At 34.8% G+C, this 20808-nt stretch overlaps 1 protein-coding gene across 5 annotated transcripts in view; it reads left to right on the plus strand.

The window, feature by feature from the left end:
• Positions 1-19953, plus strand: part of Atg4a (Autophagy-related 4a) — a 64447-nt gene extending 44494 nt beyond the window's left edge. For 2 of the 5 annotated variants that reach the window (XM_069820948.1, XM_069820949.1), the window contains exons 8-9: positions 4376-4699; positions 9526-9978. In XM_069820948.1, the coding sequence (XP_069677049.1) occupies positions 4376-4699; positions 9526-9587 (386 nt within the window). In that variant the 3' untranslated portion in view covers positions 9588-9978. Of the gene's footprint in view, positions 1-4375; positions 4700-9525; positions 9979-16624; positions 17146-19043 lie in introns of those variants that run through there. The other 3 variants (XR_011331301.1, XR_011331302.1, XR_011331300.1) reach the window with 3 other exon arrangements.
• The last annotated feature ends 855 nt before the right edge of the window (positions 19954-20808 follow it).

Below are 20808 nucleotides of genomic sequence, written 5' to 3' on the forward strand. Positions count from 1 at the left end.
TGTGTAATATAGCTTAAAATTGTGCTGGAAAAATCACAAAACTAAAACTCTTCATTCAGATTAAATGAAACATGGTATAACCACCCTCTGACCTGTAAGTTATTGTCAACACACTAAAAGCAATATTAACTTCAATATGTATTCACATTATAAATTGTCCACCATATCACTTATATAGACAACAGGTAATATTTAGTATTTGTTAGAAAAAATCCAGACTTTAACAATCTTTTACATAGACGCAGCAATTCTAGGAATTAGTTCATATTGTACCAACTCAAGTTTCTCAGACTGCAGTGTTTCACAGACCTTCAGAGACATCTATTTGTGAAGCAAGGAATGGGAGATTGATGGAAACCCCCTCCCCCCCCCAACCCTTATACTACCACAGCCAGGAAAAGAATTCTTTCATGTGTCATAAATTTGTAACATGGGATCTTGTGCTTTACTTTCCTTGCAAAGAAAACCATACTAAGGATTAAATTGGAATGTCAGGGTGCTAATCATGTGCCATGCTTACAGACTTATACTTAAAATGATATAAAATATTAGTTCAGGTTAGAACTTCATTTGACATTCCTCTATTTATTTTAACATTAAGATATATATTTTTTATTAAATTCTGTCATTTGGCTACTATTGATTGAAGATTGAGCAACTAAACAGAATGTAAATAATTTCACATATTATGATACATTATACCTGGGTCATTAACTAAGCCATGGCAACCAATTTTTTTTTCTCTCCAGGAAAATACATGTTTGTAAAGAAGTTTAAAAATGTGTAATATTAAAAGACACTCTGTACTCTGCCAATAATGTACTTCTGAATATTTTAGGTTTTGGACAAGGAAGGAGAGCAAAAACGCAAAACTTGAAGTAGTTTAATTTATTTCTGTACCTTATAATGTTAAATACTGTATTCCACACACACATTACCACATTAACAACCTTCGAAGTAATCTCCGAGGCAATCAGTTGTTTGCTGCCAACAATGAGGAAGGCTACAAATACCATCTGCTTCACCATTGTCCAATCTTGAAATCTCGCGTCTCCCTGCATTGGAGACGTCTTCCCTTGTATGGAAGCGTTTCCCAAGCAATGAAGTATTCAATTTTGATATCAAATTTGTGGGATGAAAGATCTGGGGAGTAGGGTGAGTGCTTCCCATTGCCTGTGCCATAAGAGATTCTTTACACAATTTGTCATATGTGCTGTAGAAATATCATGAAGGATGATTGCGCCGTGAAGCAATTCTCTAATAGCCCAATGTAGGTTATTCTGCAGATACGTGACATAGTAGGTTACATTAACATTTTGACCATGTGGAATAAAATGACACAAAAGAATTTCCCGAATAAGCCAAAATGACCATTAACTTCACAGAGGATAGATTTTGACAGAATTTGTGCCTTCGCAGCGATCCTTGGTGTCTCCAGTGAACAGACTAGTGCACTGTATACTGTGACTGGTGTTTAAGCTCGGGTCTATAAGCCCTAGCCCAGGTTTCGTCAATTTCAGCAATCTTGTTCAACATGTTGTCTTTTTTATGTTCGTATCATTCCAGGCTCAAACAACACATTTCATAACGTGCATTCTGTACAAGGCGTGTCAGCACTTGCTACTCTTGCACATTGGAAAATGCTACCCACTTTGCAACAGATTTGTAAGAGGGAGCGTGCTCACATAAAGCTTCTACGAGCTCTGCATGATATTCCTTAGCATTTCTGCTGCAGAGCACTGCTATTTTTATGTACGAATGCTGTTCCAGTCAACTAACATCCATAATGGGCAAAGGTTGAAAAACAACTGACTTTGCGCTCCCCTTCTTTCGACATTCTTGAACATGCACACCATCTGGTGGCATCAATTTGTACCAAATATTTTGATGTCATAACATATCCTAAAATGTTTACCAAAGCTTGGGATTCCGCAAAAAAAATATTAACATGACATAGTAAGAGACCTGTTTAAATGGAGGTATACCCCTGTACACACTTAATATATAATCAGATTCTGTGAATGAACTTTACATACAACTGTTTTATAATCTCCGTAGTACATGCTCCAAGTTGGCGAAAAACTATTACCCAGTTTTTTTTTTCTGGTAGCCTTACTTTTTGTAATAAATATATTAAATATTCTGTTGGAATTTTTTATACACCAAAATATTTTCTTTGTGTATTCTATTCGACAGAAAGTCATCCTTTCAAACAGTAAGCTGTAAATAATTTTTCACACTCTCCTCTATTTTCAGGATCAGATTGTCAATGCTGTTTCCATTTTCGATACATTTTGGTAACTTCTAGCTAAAGTTTTCAAAATGCCTGTCCTCAACTCTTGTGCCACCCAGTGATACAATGTTTCATGCTGTTCTTCTTAGCAATGCTGGTGATTATGCATCACAGTGTTCAATGTAAAAAAAAAAAACAGAATTACGTCATAAGCAATTTCAATTCCTAGAACTGTTTTCTCCAAGAACTCTCCATTGTTTTTCATGTGTAATACAACTCTGTCTTTAAACTGTGATTCTCAATTAGATTTCAGTTTATCAATTAAAAAATTTCATACAATTTGAAAAGAACTATATTTCCTTAGGTATTTAAATTATGAATAAGTGTATTATAATGTTTTTCTCTTATTTTGAAATAATTCTGCATTATTGTATTGACATTTGGAGTAATATTAACCACAATATTTGAGCCGTTCAGAGCAAAAGTGGTGTAAGTCAAAATTGGGTAATGAGGTTTAAAGTAAAAATTCTGTAAAATACAGCGCAAAGTAGCAATTAATATGTCCTTCCTGCTATCCACTGACTACTAATAGTTTAAATAAATTGAATGTTAATTGCTACTTTGCGTTGTCTTTTACAGAATGTTTACTTTAACCCTCATTACCCATTTTTGACTTACACCACTTCTGCTCTGAACGGCTCATTTTATTCTTTTCCTCCTTTCGTTTGTGTTGCTTGTTTTGCTTTTCCACTATTATGTATTTTGTATATAAATTGTATCAATGTAAGTCACCTGTAATTGGAAGCTTTTTTCTCTTGGTGGTTAAGCTCAAATAAATAAATAATAGAGAATAAGTAGATCAGTTTAGAACATAACACAATCTTTTATTTATGTTTTATATAAAATCCCTCATCTAGTTGTATCAAATTATTTGTCCATAACAACAATCGTTATAATTCTTTATCTTGCAAAATAAATTCTTTCATTAAAAACCCATTGTAGTTGAAACAGTTTTTCTTGTTTATTGATTTATTCAGATTTTTTATCCTGCATTAACTGACTGATCTTACCTCATGACAATATCATCCACCTAGAGCAAGAAAAACAGTAAAAATAAACTTTTTTCAAGCTTTTCTAATGAAAATGTAATTAATCCTGATAAAATCAACTTGTTATTACTGAATCTACGTAATATGTGCAGGGAAACGTATGGTGTGCCAGAACTCATTTTTATTTCCTTATTATATGATGTGTACTGAAAGCATTGTGATTCCACAAAAAAACGATTTTGCTTTTCACAAGTTAATTTATGAGGAAAGTATGAGCGTGAAAGATAAGACGTGTTAAAATTCCACAGAGTGGTGATTATCTTGACTTCTGGGGAAAGGGGATGCATAAGAAATAAGTTAAGATGAAACAGTATAGATTTTATGGTCTAAAACATTTGCATTAATCATTAACATAAATTATCATAAAGTTAGCCATGTATGATTTATGGAAAGAGAAGTACCAATTCAACGACTAGTGTGTGAGGCAAGAAATAGGATATGTTGTATTTGTGAAAACATTAAATTTTGTCCCATGAAACTAATGATCATCATTCTTCATTTGAAACTAAAGTAAGTCCATTTGGTCGAAGAAATCACAATCTCTCTCAGCAGAATGAATACAGATCTAGGCACGTAGTTTGGCAGCAGAAAATATTCTTCACTATATATAATTTATAATCTCAAGGGAAAAAATGGAACTCTCTGCATCAAAATCCACAGTTAATTCCCGATTTACCACGAAAATCGTCTGTAGCTGCATTTAGATTGGCAACAGGCCATGATTGTTTGGCCAAACACCTGCATAGAATTGGAATATGTCAGTCCCCTAACTGCCCATTGTGCAACTCAAACCAAGAAATGGATTCGGAACACCTCAAAATCTGTGCTTCATTGGCTGGTCATGATAATATCTTTGAAAAATATTGGAGTGCAAGAGGTCAAATGACTTTATTGTCAAACGCCTGGCATTAGAAAACAACAACATATAATTTAGTACTATATGAAATGTATAAAGATAAATATATATCATTTGCAGTGGTTCTGTTTATTTACTGAGTTATATTGTCGTCAACATATGACTTCTGTTTTACAGGAGATGAGGTGATATTTCTTGACCCACATACAACACAGCCTATGGGCCTTGTGGAGGACAAAGAGCAGGAGCATGAGAAAGCACTGGATGCATCGTATCACTGCCAGTATGCCAGTCGCATGCATATTCTGCACATGGACCCATCAGTGGCTGCCTGCTTCTTCTGCCGGACAGAGGATGATTTCGACTTGTTGTGTCGGTTAATCCAGGAGCGGCTGCAGCCTGAGAAGCAGCCACTTTTCGAGCTGTGCAGTGAGAGGCCACGACATTGGTCACCTGTGGAGGACGGTGCCGAGGAAGCACTTGGAGCTACTGCCTGCATAGGTCTGTTGACAAAGAACTTAAGTACTATGTTCCATTATCGCTATATCATCACAGCCTCTGAAGTTTAGAAATGATACAAAGTAATGAATTGAATTATGCAGCAAACATAGAAAGATTATTCGAAAAAAGTTAGTTTCCTCTCTCCAGCTTCATGAGCACCCTGTAAAGTAAACAGAAATACACAAGGGCCTGAGTTAAACCCCATTGCCTAGGTTACCAACAGAAAATCAAGCATGGAAAAGGAGACGGGCATTATCTGTTAAATACCAGTCACTTATGCAGTCGAGTTAATTTGTAGACTAGTTTGCCAATAAGTCATATGAATGGAATTCTTCCATGTCAGGTTTTAAATTCTTTGTCTCATTTCCTTCATTGTCATCATTTGCTGTATCACTACCATTTATTCTTATTCTTATTATCATTGTCATTTATTTTCACTCATATCAAAAGAATGTTATTCCATGTTAAAATATTTATTTACAGAAATACATTTTCACATAATTCTACACAAATGATACACGCCGTATTTCACAGTAGGCCTATATATTTTCTTGATATACGTGCATATCCCTTTTTGTACTTACCTCTTCCCCCACTCTATGTTATGCTGTTTTTTCTGTGACATATTTTAGATAACTTTAAGTAAGTTCCATATTATACTACTATAGTTATACTAACACCACCACCACCACCACCACCACCACCACTACCACCACTACTACTACTACTATCACTAATACCATCACTACTACAACTACTACCACCACCACCACCACCACTACTACTATTACTACCACCACCACCACTATTACTACTACCACCACCACTACTACTGCCATCATCACTACTACTACTATACTACTACTACTACCACCACTACTACTACTACTACTACTACTACTACTACTACTACTACTACTACTACCACCACCACCACTACTACTACAACTACTATTACCACCACCATCACCATCACTAGTATTACCACCAAGGCCTTCTATGGCCAAGGTTGCGGGTTCGATCCCAGGCCAGGTCGATGGCATTTAAGTGTACTTAAATGCGACAGGCTCATGTCAGTAGATTTACTGGCATGTAAAAAAACTCCTGCGGGACAAAATTCCGGCACATCCGGCGACGCTGATATAACCTCTGCAGTTGCGAGCGTCGTTAAATAAAACATAACATTTTAACTATTACCACCACCATTACTACAACTACTACTACCACCACCACCACCACCACCACTGCTATTACTATAACTACTACAGCTGCCACAACCACCACTACTACTACTAGTACTACTACTACTACTACTACTACTACTACTACTACTACTGCCACTGCCACTGCCACTGCCACTGCCACTGCCACTACAGTGTTTGTCATTTAACATTCCTTATAAACTGCAGGGCCAGTTCAGAGTCATAAGATGGTGTGATGCTAATGGAGCAATAAATAGAATAAGAGCAGAAGGAAGGAAAGTGTATCATTGTTCCATATTCTCTCTGCAATCGTATTGTATTTTTAATTTAACCTCTGCTTTGTATTCTGGATCCTAGTGGTCAGCCATAGATATCGGCCAGATGTCCCAAATTAAACTTTCTCCAACGACAATTTTGTTCATTAAAATCGCATGAGATTTACTGACAAAGGTACTGTTAATGAGCTCATGCTCAAACCTACTCTTAACCTGCACACGTAGGTACATGTCTACAGCACATAAATATATAATATAGAAATTAGCTATTCATACTAATTCGAAGTTTTTCCTCAACCACTTGAAGCAGAATTATTGCTGAGTAACTTTCGGCGTTGTTAGGGTGTAAAAACTTACCTGAAATGATTCATTAAAAGTAGTTGAGTTGTCACTCGTGAATGTCCGCCTGGTCAAATGATGTGCGAGATAAGCTCGTGCACTAAACATGCTTTGCCAGCTGAGTGTTCACTACCTACTCAGTTTTCCAACAATTTTTATTCAAACTTCGATTTCGCAATCTTACACTTAGTGTAAACAGCTAATTTTTTTTTATATTTCGTGGCCTTGGTTTGACAAGGTTGTAACTGCTTTTTCTATAATTTTGAGATACAGAGCTTCAAAGTTTCAATTTAGTGTAATATGAACATTGTTTCTTATACTTATGAAATATTACATATGGCATCTTAAAGCATTAAACTTATAATTACATACTTTCATAGCCTAATTTGACCACTTATTCATTTCATTTAGAATATTTAATTTTGCAGTTAGAACTATGGCCTTCCATAATGAATTTTCAGGGTGAGACAAGGTTCTAAGTGCTGATAGAACTTTGTCAAACTATGTTTATTCATTACTTAAAACGTGTATTGTTCATTACATAAAACATTTAAACTTTGAAAAAAACTGTTCTTTTTTAATTTATAATTGAATAACAATTGACATTAAATAAATTACAGAAATTAAAATTATATTTCGTGAAAACAATCAGATCTCTGTTATATCACTCTTCATGAAAGGCCAGTCTCACTTGATGTTACATGTGGAGGGTGTCTCCTTCGAATAGCCTATTGCATTTCCATGACTGCGGATTATACACTACTTTCCGTATCTTCGTTTTTAGTGTATTTTCTGAAATTACAGTAATAGTTACATATGCATTTTTTTTTTTTTTTGTTATTAAGCCTATTATAATTTCAATGTCGTTTGTATTATTTAAATGTATTTATATATGTTATGTTGTTTATATTATATTTTTAAATTAAACAACTAATTACACAATTAAAAATGTTGTTTTAAGAAGCAGTTTCTTGGAAGTGAAGTTAGTCATCAAATTTATTATTGACGAATAAAAAATGTATATTTTAAGTAATGGGGATTTGTAAATGTTATGAACACGTGAAAAAAAGGTCTAAGTGGAAAATGAAGGGCTTGAATAAAAAAATCATCATATGTATTGTTTGGCTGTCCTATATATGCAAAACTTTCATTGTGTAAATTTTTGTCCATCGAAATGCTATTGTTGGCATTATAACTTTGTGAAACAGTACGTCACCTAATTGAAGAAATTCGGTGAAATGTTGAAAATGTATTACTGAAGTCAAGTTTTCTTTTCAAACGCTGCCTGTTTGTCCTTTCCTTCCTCTTCATTAAAAAAACAATTCAATTTTAATTAACATGTGGTCAACTTTACTCTGTTTTCTTTACATTTAGACCTCTGTTCTGTCTTATATCAGGCATATAACGGTAAGCAGACAATTTAATGGTAAAGAAATCATATTCTTTGAAAGGAAATTCACTGTAAAATTATAAATTCTTCATTGCAGAGTCTTAATTTGTAATAGCTTATTGAACGTCACAATGTGCATTGTAAATCAAATGTTACAACTGAGGTTAGGTTCATTACACATAATAATTACGTTCCTGGGGTTGTTTCTTCATAATCTTAATTATCATATGAAGTATGAGAAATGTAATCATCAGGGTAGTCATCACGGAACACATCGTCAGAACTTTGATATCACACTTTCATTATTCTGATAACTGCTTCTTATAGAAAAAAAAAGTACAGGTGTACTGATATTTGTTTTCTGTTATCAGTAATCTGAACACATTACTCATATATTATCAATATGTCAAAATAAATATTTTCAAAAGTTGTCACATCGCTAGTTCGTTCATTTTTCAACAAGTGGTGCTGAAATGTATTTATAAGCTAGACAGTATTATGAAGAGTCATTACAAATGAAAAACACGTTTTTGTCAATTTTGTTAGTTAGAACCTTGTCAAACCAAGGCCACGATTTGTCTACTGTATAGATCTATGTGCGCAATTTGAGGGATGGTTTCCACGTGAGATCGAAACTCACAACCATTTACTTTGGTTGAAAGCTGTCGTCTGAAAAAAATATTGGCTGGACATAGTTTTAAATACTAGTGAAGTATAACAGTTAGGCTGTCGTTGACCTCGATGTTCTAATGACTGTATGCTTGCCTCTAGATCCAATGTATTGTATAATCCCCCCTTCGCGTAATTCCCTCCCCCTCAAGCATACTTATTAAAGATATTGAAAATAAATATTAAAAAATGCATATTTTCCCTCCCCTCAAAGAACAATGAAATTTCTTTCAACCAGTTTGTGGTGGAGAGTTTTCTATAGGCTACTTTATACTCGCATAATTACCCCTCTGGTGTTTTTCAGCCAGAAATTTCAGGAAAAAAAGGGTTGGAATTATGGATAATATACGGTACATGGGTTTGAACACAGTCGAGATCGTTTGATTTTTAGGCAAACAAGAATCCTAAGCACAACTTCCTTCAGATGGGGAAGTAAAGTCACTGTTCTGATGTACAGTAATAAGTTTACTTCATGTGCAAGATCCTTTTGTTCATGCATAAAGATGACTAAAGGAAAAATCTTATGTGAAGTCCTGTCATCACTCCACACTCCACTCTAAGATACACAAGTTAATCTGGTGACACTTGGTGGGATCGCTAATGGAGATGACCGGAAAAATTTCGATTCATAATATCATTGGTCACAGAACTATCTGTGTAATAATCTCACTAATGTATTAGTACAAAAGACAGAAATTAAAAATAAATGTAAATAAGCTGAGACCAGTTGAGAGGAGTCAGTGGTTTAGTTGTGAAATACTCTGCTTTAGAACCCAGCCATTCAGAAATTTGGATGCAATCAAGCTACCTTAAATGAGAAATAATTACTAGCTGTTGGTGGAGTGATACATCAATGAATGCAATATTTTATTTATTAATTTGTTGATGTAATTGTTTTAATCTTTTCTACAACCTTTATCATTGACGGAAACGTGATATTTGTGTTTGCAGCATTCGAAGACTTGGATAGGCAGTTTGACGACTCAGACGACGAGTTTGAGCTGCTGGGTTGAACACTCTTGCCTTCATGTGGTGACTGTGACATGTGCCAGCAGGCCACAGTGCTGACGCAGGGGGTAGTCAGTTCAGGTACCTACCATATATTATATGTATATAAAACATCACTAATGAGATTATATATAATTCCATTAAGATAATAATTGTAAATTTCGCGTAATGACTTTTAGTTCCCAACAGACATTCACTCAGCTTCTCTTATGGCAATATTTCCTTCGCACCGCACTATAAATCTATAACGAGTGCAAGATGGCGGCTACTGGAGTGACTTGGATGTAGCTACTGCATGAGTGTTTTTTAAGAGAGGTGTATATTATATTTTTAATTATGTTCAACCAAGTGTTTTATTTAAATAAAATATATAAGTGCTGAACTTTTTATTTGAAAGAGATTTGTTGTGAATTACTGCCCATCCTACACAAACTGTGTGCAAAGTGAATGAGATTGCCATCTTCATAATGTAAGTTCTTTCTGCAATTCAGTACCCTTCACTGGTAAGACATGTTCCTTGTTTCATAAGATCATGACATGGTCTGAAGGTCAGTTGATTAGTTTCTTACATCTGCAGATATAGTCTCTGATTGCGAGGTGATATGAAGGATTCCATGTGTAAGGGAGATGATAGGATAGTGAGGTAAATTTTAACACTGTGAGGACCGGAACTTTCAAATTACCTAGTACGACCATCACCGGTCATTTTGAAACCCACATTTCATCATCAGTTTTTCTCTTATTAGAAACTTTTATTAGAAATAATATCTTATTGCAGACTTAGTGTCGTATTCATAGACGAGACTTTGGACTGAAGTTGACTTCAAAAAGTACAAAGTCACCATTTTCCTATTCACAGTCGACACTTTGACGAAAGCAAACTTCGATCATGACTTTACTTTGAAGTTGCCGAAAATCTAGACTTTGACTTTGGTTCTTGGACGTAAGGAAAATGGCTGATATTTGGAAAATTGTTGAATATTGAAGACATCTAGGAGATTATTAAAGCTGCTCATGTTCCTTAGCGTATTATTTTAGATTATAAATTCAAATCAAGGTACAGATTTGATAAACAGACAGTATTAAATATCCTAATCATGTTTCATGTGGTTGAAAATATTATATAAACTAAATCACACTGCATTATTGTTATGTGATACAGTAGTAATAGAAGACGAAGAGCATGGTCATAGGAAGAAAAATAAAGAAGATAAACTTGCGAATTCTAAATGAGGCAGTAGAGCAAGTGGACAGCTTAAAATACTTGGGGTGTACTATAAGCAGTAACATGAGCTGCGTCCAGGAAGTCAAAAGGAGGATAGCAATGGCCAAGGAAGCTTTTAATAGAAAAAGTAGCATCTTCTGCGGACCTCTGCAAAACAACTAAGGAAAAGACTAATGAAGTGCTTTGTATGAAGTGTGGCATTGTATGGGTCAGAAACATGGATATTATGACGAAGTGAAGAGAAGCAAATAGAAGCATTTGAAATGTGGATAAGGAGAAGAATGGAACGTGTGAAGTGGACAGACAGAATAAGAAATGAAGCTGTGTTGGTAAGAGTGAGTGAAGAAAGAATGATGCTGAAACTGATCAGGGAGAGGAAAAGGAACTGGATGGGTCACTGGCTGAGAAGAAACTGCCTACTGAAGGATGCAGTAGAAGGAATGATGAACGGGAGAAAAGTTTGGGGTAGAAGAAGATATCAGATGATAGACGACATTATGATATATGGATCATATGAGGAAACAAAGAGGAAGGCAGAAAATAGAAAAGACTGGAGAAAGCTGAATTTGCAGTGAAAGACCTGCCCTTGGGCAGAACACTAAATTAATGAATGAATAGTAGTAACAGCTAATTAGTATTATTTAATTTTTATTTAAAACAAGACATTTATAATCTACTGTACAATTTAAATTTTTTGTTCTCGTTGTCAGAAGACTTTCTTGGTGGTGCTGAAGACTAAAAAGTACCTTTTTGCGACATAATTGATCTTTCAAAATATTAAAACATCTCAAGAGGTATCAACCACATTACTCAGTTAATTTCTTTCCTTGTCAGAGATCTGGATTCAAATCCGAATGTGTCCAAGTGGAATTTTCAGGCAGAGATGGTATTAATGCAGATTTTCTCGAAAATCTCCCGTTTCTCTTGCCATTATTTCGCCATTTCTACATGCACTATGGCTCATAGATCTGATGATCGATTACTCATCTAAGAAGATACATGTAGACTTGGTTCAGTAGATGTAACACCATGTATTCCATTGTACAACTTGTCATGAATATAAAATAAGAATTTGATCTATTCAAACTTTAATTGAAAGCTAGAAATTGTATGTCAATTCAAACAATGTAAAAACAAAATAGAAAAATCTGTTCTGAGGTCGATGATTGTTACCGTGAAGAATTCCATAGAGACTTTATTTGCAGATCTGTGAATGACTCACTTGTAAGAGCATGTGCTGTTACTAGGCTGACTAGGTTTTTTATAGTCCAGCAGGGGACATAGGCAAATTTAAGAAAAACCACAAGCACTTACCTAGTCACTCTCTGTTGAAATGTTGCAGAAAATACATGTAACAGTAGATACAATGATAGAACTTTGCAAACTAAATTTGAAGATTATCGTAACTTTTTTTAATTAAAAGCATTAACACACGTAATTCTTATACATAAATATAGCCACTAAGAATTCAATTTCAGTAGTGACTCATGCATAGAAATCTTTCACATAATATTGTACACACTGAACTCTAACACACATTTTACAAGTACTTGTCTGAAGAATGTATCTTTTTAAGGATCTGTTCATTCTCATATAGCTTCACACTAAGTTCTTCACATGAGAAATGAAAGTTTGTTTTCACTTGTAACAAAGCTTTAACTGTTTCAACTTTCATTCTTGACTTTCCATCAGTCCAGATTGAGTTCATTGTGGAGAAAAGTCTTTCAGCTGATGAATTACTTCCTGGAAGACACATGATTGACACTATTTTGAGAAGATTTTGAAATGGAATGGAATCTCTTTTTGAAATGTTGAAAAACATCATACCACTTTTCACCTGTTGGTTTGTCACAAAATTCCTAATTTTTTTAACTACTTAAAAACTTTCATAGCTACGTTATCTCATCAAAAAGTTTGTCATCGTTAAGTGTGAGATTGCTACACTTATCTGAAGAAACTCTACAGCTGATTCATTTTCATTCCTCTCTGGTATCTGTTGAGAAGCAGACATTTGCAAGGGCTCAGATCATCAATGTATTCACACTAAGCATTCAAATAGGAAATTGCAGAGCTGAAAAAAGCATCAGAAATCATGTAGAAGTTATTTTTTGTTATGAGTTCTTCCTTTTCAAGTTGGTTTAGCATAAGCTTTACTGCGGCAGACACAAACTTTTCCTCCTTACAACTCTGTAGTTTCATTCTAAGATCATTCATAATCTGTCCTAGCTCAACTACATTCTTTTCATCAACTTCGAACATCTTTATTGTTTCATGAAACAGAATTAAGTTTCCACGGACAAAATGTAACCACAACTCAGTGTATGGATCTTCAGATATTTTCTTCAGAATCGCTGGATAGTTCTGCTTAGATAAGGAAAATAATTTTAGAGCAGAGTACATATTTAATATCCTATTGATTACAAGCATAAGAGTCAGCCACCTGACAGAAACATGTCCTACAATCTTAGAATAGTCCTGACCCACAAAGTTGCAAAATTCCTTTAGTTTCTCTGTCCTGACTATGTAAATGTGAAAATAACTGAATACTTTTGACATCATACTCTCTACATCAAATGGCAGTGAATTCACAAAGTGCTAAAATGTTTATCATTGTGGCTTCACACTTTGTTCTACTGCATGTGAATTTTTTATTGCTGAACTTTTTCATGAGACCAGAAATGCAGTCCATTGAATGGAAAGTTTGGTTGTGAACCACATACCTTCTTGCACGGCTAAATCAAAATCATATTTAGATGGCTGTGCACTCTTAAAACAATTTGTTACTGCAGATGTTGATGCAGCAGTTGAAATTGCGCTTTTGTGTTTGTCCTGCATTCGTGTGATGTAATTGAAGTTCGACTGTCACTTCCAATGTAGAACCATTGCCGGCTGCTATATACTCTGCCTTCCCATTTAGCAAGCAGCCTGTGTTAAATAACGAACCTAGCGTAGTGCATGATTTTGCCACTACAGCACTGAGAGAGTGATACTGTGGACCAGGGGGTAAAGTTAAGTAATTTCAGCGAGCTACTTTATTGGATTGTGCAAATTATCGAATGCGTGAAATTAACACATTGTTAAACTCTGAAAAGAAGAAGTTACATCCTATAATAATATTATTTATCAGTGAAAGTAGCAATCGGTGATGCCGCATACCTTAAGTTAACTAACTGTTCTTTTCCCACTCTTATATTCTCCTAACACATAACAATATACTTTCGAATTGAACATATCTCATAACGTCAGTATATTTTAAGGGAATTGCATATAGGTTATTTTATTGTAAAAATATCTGAATATTTCCCTCTCATTACTTATAGGTTTGATGAAAATTCTACAATTGTTTATTATTGCGTCCCTTTCTGTAAAAGTGACAGTAGGAAAGTTAGTTAGATAGGTCTCATTCCACGAGTTCCCTAGCCAAGATGAACTTAAAGAAAAATGGCTTAAAGCAGTATCAAGAGCAGATTCACGTTCATCAGTAGTTTATAGTATGTGATCTTCATTTCCGTAAGACAGATTATCATCCTGGATTAAAAAGGAAACAGTTGCTAAAGAACGTGATTCCTTCAGTTTCTGCATCTTATCCGTCTTACAAAATTTCAGAAAACAAACAAGAGAGAAGGCAGATAACAAAACATCCCATATTCCCCCCTAACAATAAAAGGAAACGTAGTTCAGGCGCATCGGATGACCCTGGAGTTTTTAGAAATGATGCAGACACCGATTCTCATAAAAATCTTTGTTGTATCGGTATTCAGACGTAAAGTCATATGGATGACAAATTCCTCCAAGCACAGAAAGAGAAAAATAAATTAAAACTTAAATTGTGGCGCGCGAATAATAAGATTCGTCAGTTAGAAAGGCAATTGCAACACACACAACATAAATTGAAAAATTTCGATAACTACTATTACTATTCGCCTTCGCAAATAATTACAAGTAATGAATATAACCATTCCGATGCGAGATATAGTTTCCTTTTGGAACAAATGCTTGAATTTGAGAAAACGTCACCCAGCTGAAGAGAATACACCATCGAACAATGCACAATGTGGGAATTTATATCTCCCAAAGGATATCGGCATGTTAGAACAATATTTTGAAATTGCTGTCGAAAAGCACTCTATCCCGATATTTAGGCAACACGTGTTATGAAACTGGAGTTACAGATCTCGTGAAAGAAAGGTTCATCACTGAATGTCAACAGCTGAATCAAGCTGAGCGAGTTTGTTAATTAATAGTCGACGAGATGGCAATAGAACAGCAACTACAGTATGACAAAGAATTGGACACACTTTTCGGGCAAAAGAAGTTTTACTCCAGAATCAAGCAATGTAGAAAGATATGCCATTATACCCATGGAAGAAAAAGTAAATTATGATATTTTAGCTAATATTTTTTTTTTCATTTGTGGCATTTCTTCAAAATTGAAAATACCAGCTGCCTACTTTTTTACAAAGAGGATTTGCATAAATTTACTCTTTCTGTTATAAAGGAAGTGGAAGTCTGTATAATTGACATATTACGTTTGGTTTCAGACAATCACAAAACCAATGTAAATATGATGAAACGACTTTGTAATGGCAAGTCTCTAATATCAGAAGTCGTCCATCCTAACGATCAAAACAGATCCCTGTTTGTTACTTTTGATCAATACCACATTTTAAAAAAGTGTGAGGAATACCTTCCTAGAAAAAACAATGCATGATGGTGATAAAGAAATAAATGGACAGCATGTAAAAGATCTGTATGAGTTGCAGTCAACTCAGGTAATTAAACATGTTCCATTCCTCACTTGTAAGCATGTATGCCCTAACAACCTGGAGAAAATGAATGTAAAACGTGAAACGATATATTTTCTTCATCTGTAATTACAGCCCTTTAATATCTTAAAGAAAACTGTGGACTAGAAAAGGCATATACTTTTAAAGAGTGCGGAGGACCAATTCACTTAATGAAAAGCATTCAGGAGTGGTTTAATATCCGTGATATATGTAGCTTTAACAATTAGCTCGATAAGGACAAAGTTCATTTTTTATGTCACTGATGAAAGATTAATCTGGCTAAAAATGATTTTCCAGCCTATCTTAGGAAAATGAAGAAAGAAAATGAAGAACGCGGCTCAGGCTTCTTAAACAATGAGACATACGAAAAAAAATATTCTATTAACTACGGCATCAACTGCGAAGTACATCAAATATCTGTTGTCAGCAGGGTTTGACTTTGTATTAACAAGATGCTTCAACAGTGATTCAATTGAAATGTTTTTTCAGTAAGCTAAGAAGAACTTCCGGTAATAATGATATGTTGGATTCAAGGGCTGTAATATTGGCCTTGAATAGGATACTCAAGATTACATCCCTCTCTTGTAAAAGAATTATAGCTCAACATAGCGTTATAACAGCTACAAGCGCAACCTCAATCTAAGCTTTTGTAAGTTTTCCAGACGCTGGCGCTGTAAGAAATATAGGCCTACTGGAAAAATTGAACAATGCGCCATGTAAGAACGAATACATAATATATATTGTAAAAATGCCATACTATTATAAATGCACGCTTAAATTTGTTCTTTAAATTATTGGTTACCATACCTATATTATTATTATTATTATTATTATTATTATTATTATTATTATTATTATTATTTCTAGTGGTTAGCTTGTCTGAGAGCTAATCCAGTGGGCCCGGCTACGGATTTAATTTTTCAAGTTAGCTATTGCTATTTTATTGATATTAATAAAACTTTTTATTGTTATTAGTATTATAGTAGATAATTAAATTTTAGTCTGAATTATTTACTTTCTTCCTTTTCAGCATCAATAAAATTTGCTTCATTGGCTTATATTGGTGGATTCATAGTGAAACATGTTGTGAAGGAAGTAGTTTGTGAATCTTGTCCTGATCTGCTGCAACACACTACATTCAGTTCTGCTCTGCTGGACATAATTTTCAAACAAGACACATTATATTATCCGTCTGAGTTGTTAGTATAGTGATTAATATTATTGAGGAGTTTGTTTGCGAAGCCGTAAAATTTGTAAACAGTAAAGTGTGTGAAACATTAATACAGACAATACTTCCTGTTATGAAGAAATCAATTGTACTAAAATCCCACCAATCTAACGATTCAATTCATATTGAAAATTTGGAACACATTATCTTGAAAACTGCAATTTCAATATTCCTGAAGAATGTTGCTATTGAAAGAACGGAACGTTTTGAGAGGGTGGAATACCTTAATTCAAAAAATAAGCAGGAAAATCTTGCGTATCTTCTGGCAGATTTGTGTTCCCGCGGCAACAGTGTATCACTCTGTCAGCGCCTCCGTGGAGAAGGTGAGTACTAACAGTAGTTCGCATGTTTCCTTCAATTGGAAGGGCGGAGTATATAGCAGCCGGCGATGGTAGAACACAATGTTGCAAATAGAACAGAGAACTTTGCTTTCATTTCCAACAACTTGTGGTATATGCGGAAATGACGCTTTTAAGGAATCTGTCAAGACGCATTTTTTTTAGAAAGACTACCACTAGCCATTGTAACATGTAACTTGAGTATTTCACGCTATAAGTTGTAACACAAACTGATAAGACGTGCTATTCAAATTACACTTCAAGCAAAAATGGATGCTGCAGCAGTTCTAACACTTCCGCACAACACGAATGCTAAGATGACCAAAGACAAGGATGCTATGTTCTCAAAGAGTGCAGAACATTTCATATTGTGCTTGCTGGTTCTTCTGTCTCATACTGAGAACCATTCAGAAATGTGCATGAATTGCAGCAGTTCTATCACGATACTTAAATATTTACGTGTAAAATGTTACTGAAACAAAATCGAAGCTTCTGGGGACAAAAACGGGGACATTTGCTCCCCAGGAACAGCAACTCAAAACCAAGAGACTGTCCCCGGAAATCGGGGATGTCTGGTCAGCCTAGCTGTTGCACCATGTAGTCATCAGTATAATTGAAGTAATGTTAGTGGGAATAAAACGTGAGCTTACATTTCTGTTTTGGAGTTTGGTAAATTAGAGTTTAAAAAGTACTGTTTAATTGGACAAAGTTGTTTTGCTAATAATTAAAATATTTAAATAGAAAAGTATTGCCATTAAATACGAAGTTCTTAGATTTAAACTCTTCCGAAAGATTTACATTTTTAAGGGTAATACGAAACCTTACAAGGGAACTGTTAATGAGCTCATATCGAAACCTTCCCTCACAGTTTTCCACACCAGATAACAGAGTACAGGGCTGTGCTAAATTATCTTCCCTATAAAAACACATGTAGCGTTGAATGAAATTTTATATTACAAAATTGGTACTGATGGAAAGAGAGATTCTCAGAGTTTGTTTATTTTGTTACCTGCCAGAGTACTAAGAGAGAAAATGGCTGCCATCGAAGATAGAAGAGCTTTTTGTGTCCTTGATTTCCACCTCCACGGGTTTATTTGTATGCAGTGAAATTTCCGAAACAAGTTTGCATGAGATGTACCTAGTGGGCATTCAATTAGTAAGTGATATTCCTAATTTAAGGAAAGGGGCTGCATCTGTAAGAGATAGTCAACTGACCATGTGGTCACTTGCAACGTACGGAAATTACTATCATACTTTACCATAGGTTATCATACATAAGAGATCCTCCATTCATGAGAAGATGCTGGGCAAAGGTTATTGGCCTTTTCTCGTTCCATGTCAAAATTCAACTCCGTTAGTAATCATTTTCACTTATCATCTGATTTCCATGGATAATAATGAATTCTGCCTTACAGTGATACATTATCAGACAATATAGGAAGGTCTGGATGTGTTAACACTAACCAACTTTCATAAAATTAAATATGAGCGTTATTTCAGAGGTTTGCTACATGTTGGTGCCATGTTCTTGTGGAAAATTATGACAGTGGTGCTGCAGTGAATGGCGAAGTTCAGATCTTCATCAAGGTCATGACAGTCAGATGATTTATGAGTGTTGAGTATTGCATCGTGAAATGTGCAATGTAGTTTCTCACTTTCGTATGTAGGCCTGTGTACTGTGTCGAAGTTTAATGTTTCATTGGGGAAATTGGCAACCATGCACTATTGTTTAAAATAGTATGATGGTGGTTTAATACCATTGAGGAAGAGAAAAAATGTCTCAAATACAAAAATTGATGAAGCACATGTGCAGTGTGTTTCTATTGACGTAAACCCATGACAAGTTGTATGCGGTAATTGCTGCAGAGGTTCTAATCTAACAGGTATGGAGTATGCAGCAGCAAGAAATTGTGTGGCATTATGTGGCATGTATTTTCAACAGTGAACATAAGAGAAGGATAACTGCTTGTCAAGTATTCTGTTTGTGGCTGAATCATGGATGCATCTGCAACTGAAGTGAAGTGCAAATGGTGTTCTCCACAGCCATGGTGAAATGAGATTGCAAGACCATTCCAGATATGCACAAGATTATGGATGTCAAGTTCTTCACTTTTGCAGGACTCATACTGAACCATGTTCTCTCTTTTGATACTACTTTCTTTTTTAATTTATTTCTAGTTGCTTTGACATCTAGGTCATATAGCAACTTATTAACATTGCCTGGCATTTGCATTTTACATGATTGGTTTTACAGCTATGTTATACATTATTACTTAACTTATATTGAATTCCAGAGACCAATGTTTTTGAAATACACGAATATCTTGGGTCGGAGTTGTAAATTGTTGAATATAGATGGTGGCTCATTCGGAATTCTATATATCACGCTCATCAGACATGCAGGTATGGCATTCATAAAAAATTGCCACAGCTTTTGGAACAACATGCCATCATTCTCCTGTAAGATAATGTGATCCCACATTCGCATGCTTACATTTACAACGTTTTGATGGTTTTGGATTTATGATTTCCTCCTACGCCCTCCATAATCACACCAACCTATCTTCCTGTGATTATTACCTGTTTTGTGAAGGGTAAGAAGCCTCTTTGGAGTCAAATATTTCACACTGTAATTAAATAAATACTGCCATATACCAGTTTCTGTATTGTCAAAAAACAACGGATTACAAGGCTGCAGTCGATTACCTACCACACTGTTGAGAAAATTGTATTTATTTGTATAACAGCTGTATTGAATAAAAGCATTCTGCTTCAGGTTTTCTTATATAAACATTCGTCTTAATTCTATTTCCCACCTACAGAGAAATGAACGTAATAACTGATATTGCCAATAGCAAAGGTAGCATACAGTAGAATCTCTATTGTTCATGGTAAAAGATTTTCGTAAATTTAGTGAATAATATTTACATGTTCGTAATTTCTTCCAGTCTTGTATTTAACACGCTAGGTAGTGAATCAGAAGTTCACTAATTTAAGTCTGGTTGTTAACAACATGTTTTTAAGGGCCAAGGAAACTCCTTGTAATGACTGTCTATGGAAATATATGAATAGTGAAGGTCTCATGTTGTAGATTTATATACTTTATACACTCCAAACTCGTATTCTGATGCGAGATGAGCCACAGTTCCTCTTTTCCAAAACTGCTAAATTATTTACACTTTTTTTTCGATACTTAGCACAACAAGATTTCTTTTGACACCCATACAAGACATTTTATGTAGAAGTTATACAGTACGACAATTCGAACAGTAGACTATACTGTGTAAAGAAAAAGGCTTATAATAGCACTCTCTAGAAAAAAATAACTTGCTAATACAATGTACAGTATTTCATATATTTCTGCAGAAAAAAAGCGAGAGAAAGATGGATAATCCATCAATCGGTTAATGGAGTGATGGATAATTGGGATTCTACTGTATTTATACTATGGTCCCCGTGCTTCACAGGATCCCTAATTTTCGAGGCTCTTCAATAGCAAGTGAAGAATAAAATAAATAAGTTGAAAATTTGGGGGAAAAAAATTGATGCTTATAATCTGTCAGATAAAATAGCATCCCAACCAACATATTCTGAGAATCTGACAGTGTTATTGTTTACATGTCGAGAGAAAGGCATGCTGAATGATAC

This window comes from Periplaneta americana, chromosome 3 (assembly GCF_040183065.1).
Source record: "Periplaneta americana isolate PAMFEO1 chromosome 3, P.americana_PAMFEO1_priV1, whole genome shotgun sequence".
Lineage (NCBI taxonomy): Eukaryota > Metazoa > Arthropoda > Insecta > Blattodea > Blattidae > Periplaneta > Periplaneta americana.